General features: G+C 39.6%; 1 protein-coding gene across 6 annotated transcripts in view; it reads right to left on the reverse strand.

The window, feature by feature from the left end:
- Positions 1-16,250, reverse strand: part of LOC129475952 (nuclear RNA export factor 2) — a 49,662-nt gene extending 33,412 nt beyond the window's left edge. For 2 of the 6 annotated variants that reach the window (XM_063635199.1, XM_063635200.1), the window contains exon 1: positions 16,203-16,250. In XM_063635199.1, coding sequence (XP_063491269.1) covers positions 16,203-16,224 — 22 coding nt within the window. In that variant the 5' untranslated portion in view covers positions 16,225-16,250. Of the gene's footprint in view, positions 1-11,077; positions 11,186-15,630; positions 15,696-16,023; positions 16,154-16,177 lie in introns of those variants that run through there. The other 4 variants (XM_063635202.1, XM_063635204.1, XM_063635203.1 and 1 more) reach the window with 4 other exon arrangements.
- Positions 16,251-16,512: the final 262 nt, after the last annotated feature.

Consider the following 16,512-nt stretch of genomic DNA (forward strand, 5'->3'; position numbering starts at 1 on the left):
AGACCAATAACAGGTTCTGAAATTGTGGCAATAATCAATAGCTTACCAACCAAAAAGAGTCCAGGACCTGATGGATTCACAGCTGAATTCTACCAGAGGTACAAGGAGGAACTGGTACCATTCCTTCTGAAACTATTCCAATCGATAGAAAAAGAGGGAATCCTCCCTAACACATTTTATGAAGCCAGCATCGTCCTGATACCAAAACCTGGCAGAGACATAACCAAAAAAGAGAATTTCAGACCAATATCCTTGATGAACATTGATGCAAAAATCCTCAATAAAATACTGGCAAACTGAACCCAGCAGCACATCAAAAAGCTTATCCACCATGATCAAGTGGGCTTCATCCCTGGGATGCAAGGCTGGTTCAACATATGCAAATCAATAAATGTAATCCAGCATATAAACAGAACCAAAGACAAAAACCACATGATTATCTCAATAGATGCAGAAAAGGCCTTTGACAAAATTCAACAATCCTTCATGCTAAAAACTCTCAATAAATTAGGTATTGATGGGACGTATCTCAAAATAATAAGAGCTATCTACGACAAACCCACAGCCAATATCATACTGAATGGGCAAAAACTGGAAGCATTCCCTCTGAAAACTGGCACAAGACAGGGATGCCCTCTCTCACCGCTCCTATTCAACATAGTGCTGGAAGTTCTGGCCAGAGCAATCAGGCAGGAGAAGGAAATAAAGGGTATTCAATTAGGAAAAGAGGAAGTCAAATTGTCCCTGTTTGCAGATGACATGATTGTATATCTAGAAAACCCCATTGTCTCAGCCCAAAATCTCCTTAAGCTGATTAGCAACTTCAGCAAAGTCTCAGGATACAAAATCAATGTACAAAAATCACAAGCATTCTTGTACACCAATAACAGACAAACAGAGAGCCAAATCATGAGTGAACTCCCATTCACAATTGCTTCAAAGAGAATAAAATACCTAGGAATCCAACTTACAAGGGATGTGAAGGACCTCTTCAAGGAGAACTACAAACCACTGCTCAATGAAATAAAAGAGGATACAAACAAATGGAAGAACATTCCATGCTCATGGGTTGGAAGAATCAATATCGTGAAAATGGCCATACTGCCCAAGGTAATTTACACATTCAATGCCATCCCCATCAAGCTACCAATGACTTTCTTCACAGAATTGGAAAAAACTACTTTAAAGTTCATATGGAACCAAAAAAGAGCCCGCATCGCCAAGTCAATCCTAAGCCAAAACAACAAAGCTGGAGGCATCACCCTACCTGACTTTAAACTATACTACAAGGCTACAGTAACCAAAACAGCGTGGTACTGGTACCACAACAGAGACATAGATCAACGGAACAGAACAGAGCCCTCAGAAATGATGCCGCATAGCTACAACTATCTGATCTTTGACAAACCTGACAAAAACAAGAAATAGGGAAAGGATTCCCTATTTAATAAATGGTGCTGGGTAAACTGGCTAGCCATATGTAGAAAGCTGCAACTGGATCCCTTCCTTACACCTTATACAAAAATTAATTCAAGATGGATTAAAGACTTAAATGTTAGACCTAAAACCATTAAAATCCTACAAGAAAACCTAGGCAATACCATTCAGGACATAGGCATGGGCAAGGACTTCATGTCTAAAACACCAAAAGCAATGGCAACAAAAGCCAAAATTGACCAATGGGATCTCATTAAACTAAAGAGCTTCTGCACAGCAAAAGAAACTATCATCAGAATGAACAGGCAACCTACAGAATGGGAGAAAATTTTTGCAACCTACTCAACTGACAAAGGGCTAATATCCAGAATCTACAATGAACTCAAACAAATTTACAAGAAAAAAAACAAACAACCCCATCAAAAAGTGGGCAGAGGACATGAACAGACACTTCTCAAAAGAAGACATTTATGCAGCCAGAAAACACATGAAGAAATGCTCATCATCACTGGCCATCAGAGCAATGCAAATCAAAACCACAGTGAGATACCATCTCACACCAGTTAGAATGGCCATCATTAAAAAATCAGGAAACAACAGGTGCTGGAGAGGATGTGGAGAAATAGGAACACTTTTACACTGTTGGTGGGACTGGAAACTAGTTCAACCATCGTGGAAGTCAATGTGGCGATTCCTCAGGGATCTCGAACTAGAAATACCATTTGAGCCAGCCATCCCATTACTGGGTATATACCCAAAGGACTATAAATCATGCTGCTATAAAGACACATGCACACGTATGTTTATTGCGGCACTATTCACAATAGCAAAGAGTTGGAACCAACCCAAATGTCCAACAACGATAGACTGGATTAAGAAAATGTGGCACATATACACCATGGAATACTATGCAGCCATAAAAAATGATGAGTTCGTGTCCTTTGTAGGGACATGGATGAAACTGGAAAACATCATTCTCAGTAAACTATCGCAAGGACAAAAAACCAAACACCGCATGTTCTCACTCATAGGTGGGAATTGAACAATGAGAACTCATGGACACAGGAAGGGGAACATCACACTCCGGGGACTGTTGTGGGGTGGGGGGAGGGGGGAGGGACAGCATTACGAGATACACCTAATGCTAAATGACGAGTTAATGGGTGCAGGAAATCAACATGGCACATGGATACATATGTAACAAACCTGCACATTGTGCACATGTACCCTAAAACCCTAAAGTATAATAAAAAAAAAAAAGATCAATGTAAATAACTATTGGATGAATAAGAAAATTCAAATTAAGAATATTTTACAAAGTCACAGTAGTTTAGAGAAAGTCCTGTGACTGGAGTCAAGGGACTTGAATTTATCTAACTGCTTCCACCAATACTAGCTTAATGTTACAGAAAAACATCAATTCTGGCCTTGTCCACTACTATTCACTAAAACAGAAGCTATTGTTTCAGAAAAGTGCTCAAAACATAAAAATGTCTTCAAATATTAATAAAGTAATCACATTCTAAAAATAATTATACCATATATTATGCCAGAGAAGTTGGTGACATTCCAGATAAAACTAAATCCAGAATTTCTCATGGAAAGAAAACGAGTAGTATGAACAGTTCTTGCCTTCTTCTCATCTTATTAATTGTGATATGGAGTAGACATTTTTTCCCGTGACTTGGCAAATTTTGTTTTTCAGTTTTTAGTGTTGATCAGCTTCCATGACTTTATTCATTGTTCTTTCTATGTCATGAATATCTCCAAGGAATCCTGTAGTGTAAAGTTTTTTGCAAGTGTCACTTTCACTGGGATATCTTAATCCTTTCCATCAAAACCGTTTTGCAATTTCCACTTCCAGCATTATTTCTTGTCATTTGTTTGCATGTTTCTGTCTTTGTTGGCCAATTACCTTTTTAAACTATCCAGTTCTTTGGTAAAATGTCATATGAGTAGTTCACTGGGAGACAAGGAGGAAACTCAGTTTCATTCTTGGCTGTTGATGCATGAAATAAATAATAGATACTCAGTGACCAAACATGATTAGATTTTAAAAGAAAAGTGACATGACTGGTCACGGATCCTGATGCTCATCTATTATTTAAATAGTGATTCGTGGAGTGACACAAACAGAATTTGAAAGAAGTGACATGACTGGCCACTGATCATGATTCTCATCTGTTATTTCAGTAGCAAATTGTGGGCTGAAGAGCCAGCAGCAATGTTTGGTCTTTGTGTAGTTACTGACAGTTAGTTTACCATGGTAACTGAAATTTGACCCATACTGTGAAGGGACTAGTGTTATTTAACTAAATCACGGTAAATGACCTTAGTGCATATCAGAACTGTGCAAAGGGAGGACTGTATATAAAAACAGAGTTGACCTACTTTTAATATTGACCTGGTATACGGCAACCTAGGTACACTCACTCATTAGTTTTAGGAGGTTTTTCATAAATTCCTAGAAATTTTATACATAGCCATCATGTCAGTAAATAGGGACACTTTTTCATGACTTCATATCCAATCTCTGTGCCTTTTAGTGCTTTCCTTTGCTTTGTTGTACCGGTTGGGTCTTCCAAGGAGGTATTCAATAGGAATGCTGAGAGTGACTGTCTTTGCCGCAGTGCTATCATTTCAACATGTTGAACAATATAAACACATTACTACTCTGTCTTCTTTTTTTACTATGTCTTTGACCTGCAGTATCTTATCATTTCAACACGCAAACAATCCAAATAAGTTATTCATTAGGTATTCTACATTTTTTGTTTCTCACTAAGTCTTGAATATACCGTGTGCGTGTTACAGTTATCGTACATCACATTTTGGAGTAGCCAAATTTCTAATGCTCAGTAGCCACATGTGGCTAGTGTTTACTCTACTGAATAGTGCAACTCTAAGGGAAGAGCAGGGGGAGCAAATACATATGGAATGATGTGTACCACGAAGGAAATGTACATGGTACATTTAAAAACAGCATGGTGAAGTAAGGGAAGTAATGGGAGAGAAGTGGGGTAAGTAAGGAGAGGGAAGTAAGAGAAAAACCTCTCGGAGGACGTAACATCTAAGCTAGGGCCTGAGTCTTGATGAGCTATCCAACAGCATAAAGAGGCCAATGTGGATTGAGCAGAGTATGCAAGGGGCAAAGCGAAAAAAAAAAAAAAAAAAAAAAAAAAAAAATCTGGGATATAGATGGGTAAAATAACTTTCCCAAATCCCCTAAGAAAAGAGCGGGGAAACAGACAAATCATACGAAGATCTGTACTGTGAGTGACTTGGTGTAGGGTCTTGTTTGCCTATTCATTCTTAGCACCAGGAACAGTACCTAGCTAATAACAGATCTTTGGTGAATCTGTGCGAAATAAGGGCAAACTGAACCCCAGGCTTCTGAGACCTAGGAAAGGAGATAGCAATATACTGATAAAGACACCAGTAGGTAGTGGGGATAGTTTGTTTCTTGTTGTTGTTGTTTTTCATTTTAATTGCCAATGGTTTGTCATAAGCAACCTAAGGCAATCATGAATACAAGAAGATTAAAGGACCTCAGTGAGTAACATTATTGGCTTCAGTAACCAGCACCTACTCCAGAAAAACATCCGGGAAAGGTTTCAACTGTCCTGACTTGCGTCAAGTACCCATAAGTGAACCGATTAGTGTGGACAGGGAAATGATGTGCCATGACTGGGTCAGCCCATGTCACGTACCCAACACTGTGGTCAGTAACAAGAAGGAGGATGTAGAGGACAATGGGCAAGAGACCCACAGGACGTCGTAAAGTCTGCTGTTTCCTTCTTAGAGTTTTTCTTTTATAGAGGTCGGTTATATATCCAATCTTCCTAACACCAGTTTCCTGGAATAGCAGAATTGTACATTATGTGTCTTTACAAATTGGGCTTCAGGCAAGAACACTCAGTGTTTTAGTGGCCACACATCAGTGATGAAACAACTCCTGGTCCTGTGAAAACCTCTCAGAATGGGTGGTCTAGTTCATGTCGTTCTGTGGTACTGCCTGCAGCATCACCTTCAATGGGGCCTGCACTTTAGCAAGCTTGTCTGTCCAAACTGCCATGTGAATGCCATTGTTCACGGCAATGGACAGGGACAGGATAAATCACATGCTTCAGCTCCATCAACGCTGTTAAGTGCTGCAGAAGACTCGTGAGCACAGGCATTGTAATGGGGTTGAAGACAAGGCTAGGGACACAGAGGTGGGAACAGTGGCTCAGGGCTGGGATGACAACAGAGAAAGTAGAGTCAGTTATCAGACAGTTGTCTATCTCCAGATGCTGCAGGGTCCCTGACACCGTCTCCAGCAGAGCCTGGAATGGCTCAGAAACTTCCCAGGATATCTGATTGTTACTCAGACTCAACAGTCTTAGGTGGCTAACCTCAGAGCTCTGGGATAGGACAGTGATGTCTCTGGTAGAAAGTCCACAGAAAGACACATACAGTGTATACAAATGAGATGGCAGGGCTCTGCAGCGAGAAAAAAGGAAGGCATTTCTGAAGAATGACGGCTGGATTAGAGCAAGCAGTCCTGAATTATAGATACTTACGACTCTAGAATAAAGTAATCTGTATATCCATTGCAACAGCAGTTAACACTGTGGACTTTACAGTCAGACTTAATAGATTTGTGACCCTAAGAAAGTTACTTTTCCACACTGAGATACAGTTTTTTTAATGTGCACAGTAGCAATTATTATAGAGGGTTGTGGGACAGATTAAGGGAAAAAGAATTTAACTGAGTGCCTACAGTATAATTAGCAGTGTATCTAGTTCAGTTATTTGATGGGGATGGGTCTGGGAAAGCAGCCGACTGAGAATTCCCTTTGACGAATTTCCAAATGACAAGTTCTCCATTCGGGTCCTAAGCCTCGGGGAAACTACAGGAACAAAACGATCTGGCGGTATTACCTATTGTGACCAGCCCATGGGGATGTGCATCAGTGCTACAGCGTCAGTTATTTCTCCGACTGAATGCCTCCCCTTCCTCTCTAGAAGGCTACACACTCCAGTAAAAGAAGGACTGTTGTCTTTTTCGCCAATATGTCAACAGACTTATCTTAGTGTCTGCACATGGTTGATTGACTGACTGACTGACCGGACACAGCTGACTTTCCTAATCCTGTCTTTCTCCTCAACGTGAGGGACCACACTCTCTAGCTTGGCCAGTTTAAAACACCCAGCATTGCCGTGCTGGTGTGGAAGGAGAAATAGGTTACAAAGTGCTTAAGAATATCTAAGAATAGTCGCACTCCTTTGTTCATAATGGGGCATTCAGGGAACCCAGGTCCCTCCCCAACCTCTCACCTGGAAATTTTGTCCAGCTGATCTGTGAGGCAGAAGCAAGACATGCTGAGTTCCTGGAGGTTGTTCATCTGCTCATGATGAGGGAGAAAAGTTAAGAAGTTTCTCCCCTTACAGGATTTTAAAAGGATTTTAGATAGACTAAGTCTGTCCTGGTGGATCACCTGTGCCAAAAGGGTGCTGACTTCACTCAAATAAGCCTGACCTACTTCCAGGTGATCAGCGCAGCCCAGATCCAGAAACTACAGGACGCTTTTGTGGGCAGACACTTGATGAATTTGCAAATCTCTGCAGCAGAGATGCAAGGACCCAAGGCTCTGCTCAACTTTACTCAAAAGGAAGGAAAAGAGTTGCCTTGTTCTCAAGGTACCATCAAAGGAAATGTCCACTAACAATCCCATGCGTTCCCTGGATGGGCCGAGACTCAGACTCTAAATGTACAATTTCTAGGCACCTAACACTTCGCTTGGCTTCTTCTATTTTCAGGATAGAGTGCTGAGAGTAAACACAAGACTGAAAACAAAATGGGAATGTGCTCCTGATCTCAGAGCATGTGGCTCTGCTGTGTGGGTCCTGCTTGAAATCCAGGACCCTCCGTTTTGGCCGTCTGCAGGAAGAGGAAGAGACAGAATATGAAAGGTGGCTGATTTTACTATAACCCAGCAACATCAATGAGGGGAAGGAGGGGCAAACCCTTTATCTTTGCTCTTCACTCTGTAAACAATCTACCAACAAATATTTTTCCATACAAACTCAACATCTTTTATTGTTTTTCCCATCCTTCCTTCTCCTCCGATCCTCCCCAGTCTGGTGTCCATGTTGTTCTTCTATGTAATCATACCCAGTAGGTACATCCATCAATAGTATTCTCAATCACCTCTATTCCATAATCACCTCTGTAAGACATTAGAGTCCTTAAGGTGACCCCAAGTGTTGGACTAACACCCTCACAGAGATCCTCAGCATTCACCATCAACTACCTTTGGGAGACTGTTAGGCCACCCCCTGCCTCAGGCTCCAGCATACCCTCCTGATGACTCACTATGTCTCTAGTGTGACTCCCTTACACTCAACGGTCCAACATGGAGACAACAGGAGGGCCAAATCCTCACCACGGCCTTTAGTTTCATCTTCTGCCCACCCAAGAAGGCAGTGATGAACAATGGAACAAAGAGGTCTCATGGGAGCTCCTCAAGAGCATGGATAGCTGCAGGCTCATCACTCAGCAGACTCCATGCAGCGAGCTCTAGCAGTGTGGCTGGCACCTTTTGGTCCATCGACATGAACCTGCTTTAGGGTGAGGAACATTAACAAATCCTGAGAAGATTTTCACAGTCTCTTGCCTGCCACCAAAGACAGCAGCAATAAATGAAATATGTATTGAACAAATATATGGTGAATCAAACAACCACTTCAGGAGACCTCTACTATAGACATGGAATAGAAATAGACTTGTATGTGTGTATAAATGTCTGTGTTTGTGTGTGTGTGTCTGTCTGTCTGTGTGTGTATACACACACATGTATATTTAGATAAGATAAAATGCCATTTGAAATCAGCTGTAAGTCAGCAGAAGGCAATGTCGACCACCCAGGCACCTGCCTCCCAATGGTTTGTGTCAAAAGGATACAAACCAATCAGAAAGGAAGATGCAAATCTATACAGAAGCCACATCCTCATCATTACTTAGAAACAGATAATGCCAAATCTTTAGTAGTGAGTAGAAGGAGAAAAGGCATGAAATCCCAGCACAAGATCTGTCATGCTCTCATCACTAGGCTTTGTGGCAAGCAAAGACAGACCAAGAAAAGCTGCAAGAGACACAGAGAAAGGAAGAGGCAAGGGGCTTAAAGTTGGTCTGAAACTACAGTTAAAATGACTGAGCCCAGACTAAGTCTAAAGAAATGCCAAAAAGGTGTCCCAGATAATAAGAGCAGGGACTATAGGGAAGGACCTCTAAAATATGTGTAATTTAAAGAGGTAGAGATGATCATAGAATGCAGTCTTTGGGTTGGGTGCAGTGGCTCACGCCTGTAATCCCATCACTTTAGGAGGCCCGAGGCAGGAGGACCACTGAGCCCAGGAGTTTCAGACCAGCCTAGGCAATATAGTGAGACCTCGTCTCTACGAAAACTTAAAACAGTGGCCGAGTGTGGTGGTGTGCGCCTGTGGTCCCAGCTACTCGGGAGGCTGAGGTGGGAGGATCGCTGGAGCCCAGGAGGCAGAAGTTGCAGTGAGCCGAGATCACACCCCTGCACTCCAGCCTGGGAGACAGAGCGAGACTCTATCTCAAAAAAAAAATAGAATAAAATAAAATAAAAGTAGCCTTTGAAGTCCACAGCTTCTGGGGAAGAGTAAGGGCAAAGAGAAAGGGAGAAGCATGCTTTGCCACTTTGGTAACGACGGGGAAAAGAAACAAAAGGGGAAAATGAAGAATCTTGCAAGACATAAGAGAACCACAGAATCAGAGCACTCCTAACTTCTTTGTCCGCTACCAAAACAAGCAAACGAAATCAGTAAATTTCAGGCCTGAATTTTTGTACACTGGCAGAAAATAGCACCATTAAAATAGGAATCCGGTAAAACAATCCAATATCATAAAAATGAACAAAAGGAAGGATAATTCCTTACAAAAACATTCCAGAAAGAGAAAAAGAGCAGAAGACAAAATTTCACACATATTAAACAACCATGAAACAGAAGGAAACTGTACGTCAACCCTCCAAACAGAATTAATTCCATTCAAACAAGCATTTGAGGATATAAAGCCTGCCGTGAATTAGAATACTATTTAAAACTCTAAACTCACAAATGGGCTGAGAAAAACGTCTGAAGTAATGATTTGATATCCAGCTCAACCGATCCTTCACTAATATCACAGCTTATGGAAAAACAGACAGGAACTTAGGAAATTACATACCCATCAGCCCTTCCTGAGGACTCCACTAGAGCAAGGGTCTGCAAACCATGGCCCATTGGTTGGAATATTTACTATATGGCTCTTTACAGAAAACGTTTGCTAACTTATATTCTAAAGGGTAAACTGGGATTGTGATTCCACAGGTAATGACAGGAAAATCTTCCCTACAACATCTGATGGCGAGCACTTGGTATCTAATACTAAAATGAAGGCGGAGCAAGGAAAACGACTAACGTGCATTTATTTTATATTGTGGAAAAAAAGAAATAGTGCAAGTAAAATAAGAGAAGTGAGAGAGATAGAAAAAAAAGAGAATAAACTTTTTTTTTTTCATAAGGCAGTAGATGAGTGTTAAAAGGAGACTGGGAGTTAAAAACAAACTAGTGGACCAGATAGTAAAATGTTCAATAAGAAAGCAGGTGCTAAAAATAATTTTTTTAATGACAAAGTTTACATGCTAACATTAAAATTGAAAATCCACAGTGAAGATATAATACTTAGGAATATTTATGCACCAAATAACATAGCAACCACCTTTGTAATGCCAAAAGGTATGGAGACATCGAAGCAAAATAATAATAGGAGATTTAATACATGGCAAGTCTCAGTACAAGGCAAATCCAGTGGTACAATAAAGAGACCTATACCGAAAATGTAAACAACACAATTAATAAGATACATTGTGTGTGTGTATACACACATAGGCATACGTACACACACATAAATCTACACCTTGGAAATAAAGAAGATACCACCTTGTCAAAAGCTGATGGCACGTTAACAAAACGTGATCATAATTACCTCACAGTGAAGACCTCGCTAATTTCCATAAAGTAGAAATATTACAACCAACCCTCTGCAATCACGATGCAACAAAAGTAGAACTTACTAACACAAACTGAAAGCGCAAAGGCTCTTCTACCTGGAAAAAATGTTAAGCCTTCTATTAAGCAAATGTCGAGATAAAGAGGAGATACAAACTCAAGTTACAGAAATATTTAAGAAGAGTGATAATGAGAGCTTACATATGAGAATCTGTAGAAGATATTTAAAGCAGTGATTGGAAGCAGATTCAGAGCACTAAATACTCTCATCAATGAAAATGAACGAATAAAATTAAACAAATTAAAGCATTGCCTCAAAAATCTAATAAAAGAACAACCCGGGAAACCAAAGGAAACACACATAAAGAAATAACATAAAAGCAGAAATTGCCGGCCTTAGTGGCTCACACCTGTAATCCAACCACTTTGAGAGGCTGAGGCGGGAGGATCACTTGACGCCAGGAGTTTGAGACCAGCCTGGGCAACATAAGGAGACCCTGCCTCTACAGTAATAATAATAATAATAATAATAATGATTCATTAGCTGGGCGTGATGGAACATGCCTGTAGTCCTACTTACTGAGGAGGCGGAGGTGGGAAGATTGCTTGAGCCCAAGAACTCAAGGCTGCAGTGAGCTATGATCACAACGCTGCACTCCAGACTGAGTGATCCAGGGAGACTCGGTCACTAAAATGAATGAATGAATGAATAAATAAATACATAAGCAGATATTAATAAGATACATAGTAGAAAAACAATGTGTGTATATTTATTAAATCAAAATCCTGCGTTTTTTTTAATGGACAAACTCACTAGGTAGATTAATGAAGGAAGAAAGGGAGAGAGCACAAATATACAAAATAATAAATGACAAATGATAATCATTTAAACAGAAAAAATTAGGTTACTTTTCAAACCTGTGTATAAAGAAATTAAAAATACACATGAAATAAATAATTTCCTAGGAAAATACAGATTATCAAGATTTTTACTCTAATGCTGGAAGGCTTAAATTGGCCAATTTTCACAGAAAAAAATAGGAAAGGTTATTAAGGAATAACTCCCAAGAAGCACCTGGCTCAGATGCTATTACAGGTCAATTCTACTAAACCTTCAAAGATCAGATAGTACCAGAGCGCCAATGCTCTATAAATTATTCAACAGCATTATAAAGGAAATTTTCATAACTCCCTTTATGAAGCAAGTGTGACATGGATAGATAAGTGTAGATGCAAAAATGCTAGATAAAATATTCGCAAACAACATCCAACAATATATTTAAAAAATCATAAATGTCTTCTTTGGAGAAGTGTCTGTTCATGTCCTCTGCCCACTTTTTGATGGGGTTGTTTGTTTTTTTCTTGTAAATTTGTTTGAGTTCATTGTAGATTCTGGATATTAGCCCTTTGTCAGATGAGTAGGTTGCAAAAATTTTCTCCCATTGTGTAGGTTGCCTGTTCACTCTGATGATAGTTTCTTTTGCTGTGCAGAAGCTCTTTAGTTTAATGAGATCCCATTTGTCGATTTTGGCTTTTGTTGCCATTGCTTTTGGTGTTTTAGACATGAAGTCCTTGCCCACGCCTATGTCCTGAATGGTATTGCCTAGGTTTTCTTGTAGGATTTTAATGGTTTTAGGTCTAACATATAAGTCTTTAATCCATCTTGAATTAATTTTTGTATAAGGTGTAAGGAAGGGATCCAGTTGCAGCTTTCTACATATGGCTAGCCAGTTTTCCCAGCACCATTTATTAAATAGGGAATCCTTTCCCCATTGCTTGTTTTTGTCAGGTTTGTCAAAGATCAGATAGTTGTAGCTATGCGGCATCATTTCTGAGGGCTCTGTTCTGTTCCATTGATCTATGTCTCTGTTGTGGTACCAGTACCATGCTGTTTTGGTTACTGTAGCCTTGTAGTATAGTTTAAAGTCAGGTAGCGTGATGCCTCCAGCTTTGTTCTTTTGGCTTAGGATTGACTTGGCGATGCGGGCTCTTTTTTGGTTCCATATGAAGTTTAAAGTAGTTTTTTCCAATTCTGTGAAGAAAGTCATTGGTAGCTTGATGGGGATGGCATTGAATCTATAAATTACCTTGGGCAGTATGGCCATTTTCACGATATTGATTCTTCCAACCCATGAGCATGGAATGTTCTTCCATTTGTTTGTATCCTCTTTTATTTCATTGAGCAGTGGTTTGTAGTTCTCCTTGAAGAGGTCCTTCACATCCCTTGTAAGTTGGATTCCTAGGTATTTTATTCTCTTTGAAGCAATTGTGAATGGGAGTTCACTCATGATTTGGCTCTCTGTTTGTCTGTTATTGGTGTACAAGAATGCTTGTGATTTTTGTACATTGATTTTGTATCCTGAGACTTTGCTGAAGTTGCTAATCAGCTTAAGGAGATTTTGGGCTGAGACAATGGGGTTTTCTAGATATACAATCATGTCATCTGCAAACAGGGACAATTTGACTTCCTCTTTTCCTAATTGAATACCCTTTATTTCCTTCTCCTGCCTGATTGCTCTGGCCAGAACTTCCAGCACTATGTTGAATAGGAGCGGTGAGAGAGGGCATCCCTGTCTTGTGCCAGTTTTCAGAGGGAATGCTTCCAGTTTTTGCCCATTCAGTATGATATTGGCTGTGGGTTTGTTGTAGATAGCTCTTATTATTTTGAGATACGTCCCATCAATACCTAATTTATTGAGAGTTTTTAGCATGAAGGGTTGTTGAATTTTAAACCACAGTGAGATACCATCTCACACCAGTTAGAATGGCCATCATTAAAAAATCAGGAAACAACAGGTGCTGAAGAGGATGTGGAGAAATAGGAACACTTTTACACTGTTGGTGGGACTGTAAACTAGTTCAACCATTGTGGAAGTCAGTGTGGCGATTCCTCAGGGATCTCGAACTAGAAATACCATTTGACCCAGCCATCCCATTACTGGGTATATACCCAAAGGACTATAAATCATGCTGCTATAAAGACACATGCACACGTATGTCTATTGCGGCACTATTCACAATAGCAAAGAGTTGGAACCAACCCAAATGTCCAACAACGATAGACTGGATTAAGAAAATGTGGCACATATACACCATGGAATACTATGCAGCCATAAAAAATGATGAGTTCGTGTCCTTTGTAGGGACATGGATGAAACTGGAAAACATCATTCTCAGTAAACTATCGCAAGGACAAAAAACCAAACACCGCATGTTCTCACTCATAGGTGGGAATTGAACAATGAGAACTCATGGACACAGGAAGGGGAACATCACACTCCGGGGACTGTTGTGGGGTGGGGGGAGGGGGGAGGGACAGCATTAGGAGATACACCTAATGCTAAATGACGAATTAATGGGTGCAGGAAATCAACATGGCACATGGATAGATATGTAACAAACCTGCACATTGTGCACATGTACCCTAAAACCCTAAAGTATAATAAAAAAAAAAAAAAAAAAAAAAAAAAATCATAATATACTTTGGCAAAGTGGGATTTATCCCATCAATACAGATTGGTTCAATATTAGAAAGTACCTTGATATCATCCACCATATTAATACACTTCAACACAAATATCATATGGTTATCACCACAGATGTTGAAAAAGCCTTTGGAAAAATTCAACACCTCTTTATGTTAAAAAATAGAAAAGCCTTAAGAAAACAGGCACCACGGGATGCTTTCTTAACATGATAAAACATATATACCTAAGTCCTAATGCTAGTAACTTATTTAATGGGTTGGGGGGGGCGGCACTCAAAGTTTTCCCTTGGGATCAGGAACAAGGAAAGCATGTCTACTACCTCACACCTATTCAATCTTGCATTACAAGTATTAGTCAACTGACCAGAGAAATCGATCATTTTCCTAGGAATGAATAAGAAGAACTAAAAAGCACAGCAAAGGAAACAATCAACAAAATGAAATGGCAGCTTACACACTGGGAGCAAATACTTGCGAAACATATATATGAATAAGGGGTTAATGTCCAAATTTTGTAAGGAAATCATACAACTCCATAGCAGAAAAACAATCAAATGTAAACAATGGGCAAGGGACCTGAATAGACATTTCTCCAAAGAAGACATACACACTGACTAACAGGTATATGAAAAACATCATTAATCATCAGGAAAATGCAGATAAAAGCTACTATGAGGCAACACCATACAACCATTAGCATAGCTATTATCAAAAAGCCAAGAGATGGCAAACATTGCCGAGTGTGTGGAGAAAAGGGAACCCTTGTACACTGCTGATGGCAATGTAGATAGGGACAACCATTATGGAAAACAGTATGGAGGTACCTAAAGAAATAGATTTTTTTTTCTGTTTTAGAAATACAATGGTAGTTCCACATTTTTCTATTTTAGAAAAAAAATATGGTAGTGAAAAACAGAACTATCATATGACCCAGCAACTCCTTTTCTGGGTATCTACTTAAAGGAAATAAAATAACCACCTTTTAAAAGTAGCTGATCTTTGAAAAGTATCTCAACTCCCATGTTCACTGCAGCATTAATCACAATAGCCAAGATACGGAAACAACCTAGGTGTCCATCAAGGGACAGATGGATACAGAAAATGCGCTGTATATATACACTTTAAAAAGGAGATCTTGCCATTTGCCAAAACATGGATGAATCTGGAGGACATTATGCTATAACAATGAAGTAATAGTGAAATAATCCAGATACAGAAAGAGAAATATTGCATGATCTCACTTCTACGTGGAATCTTAAAAAATAAAAGTAAAACAAAACTCAAATATACAGAGATACAGAATAAAGCAGTGGTTATCAGGGTCGGGGTGGGGAAGAGGGGATGGGAGGAGGAAAGGGGGAGATGTAGGTCAGAGGATGCAAAGTAGCAGATATGTAGGATGAAAGAGACTAGAGATCTAGTGCACGACATGCTGGAATACAGTTTGTACAATTGTACTATTAAATATGATGTGGGATTTCTGCTAAATGAATAGATTTTAGCGCCTCCTGCTACCAAAACCAAAAATGGGTCACTATGCGACATAATGGGTATGTTAATTTGTTCCACTACAGTAACCATTTTACTATCTATACGTGTCCCATGACACCGTGTTGTATACCTTAGATATACACAATGAAACTTACTTTTTACAAAGAGAAGTAAAGCCATCTCTATGTGCAGATGATATTATAGTATACCTGAAAAACCCTATAGAAACAATGATAAATCAACTGAACCAGTAAAACAAGTCATTAAGGTAGCAAAACATAAAATTAACATACAAAAATCAGCAGTCTTTTAATACACACATACACAAAAATAAGCAGCTGGAGGACACATTCACAGACAAAGCCCCATATACACTAGCAACAGGGATTAAAGTTTAGGAGTAAACTTGATAACAGCATTTATACAAGAAAACTTTTAAAATATGCCTGAATGACACCACAGGAGACTTGAACAAATGGAAACACATACGCTATCTGAGATGGTCTGAATGTTTGTGTACCCCCAAAATTACGATCTTGAAATTTTACCCGCAAGGTGATGCCATTAGGAGGTGGGGCCTTTTGAGAGGCGACTAGGTCATAAGGGTGGAGCCCTTATGAATGGGATTAGTTCTCTCATAAAAGAGGCTCCAGAGAGCTGCCTTGTCCCTTCCACCATGTTGAGGATAAAATTAGAAAGTACCATCGATGAGGAAGAGGGCCCTCACCAGACACCAAATCAGCCAGCATCTTTATCTTGGACTTGTCAGTCTCCAGACCTGCAAGAAATAAATTTCTGTTGTTTATAAACTACCTAGTCTATGGTATTTTGTAATAGCAGCCCAAACAGACTAAGTCACTGTCCTAGATGGAATAATCCAGCATTAAAAAGATGTCAGTTCTTCCTAAATTGGTGTATAAATTTAATTCAGTCTCAAAAATGCCAGCACACACTTTTATGCATTTAGGCAAATTGATAATAAAGTTAATATATTTTTGAAAACATGCAAGCATAGCCAGGAAACACGTGAAAAAGAA

This window comes from Symphalangus syndactylus, chromosome X, assembly GCF_028878055.3.
Source record: "Symphalangus syndactylus isolate Jambi chromosome X, NHGRI_mSymSyn1-v2.1_pri, whole genome shotgun sequence".
Taxonomy (NCBI): domain Eukaryota; kingdom Metazoa; phylum Chordata; class Mammalia; order Primates; family Hylobatidae; genus Symphalangus; species Symphalangus syndactylus.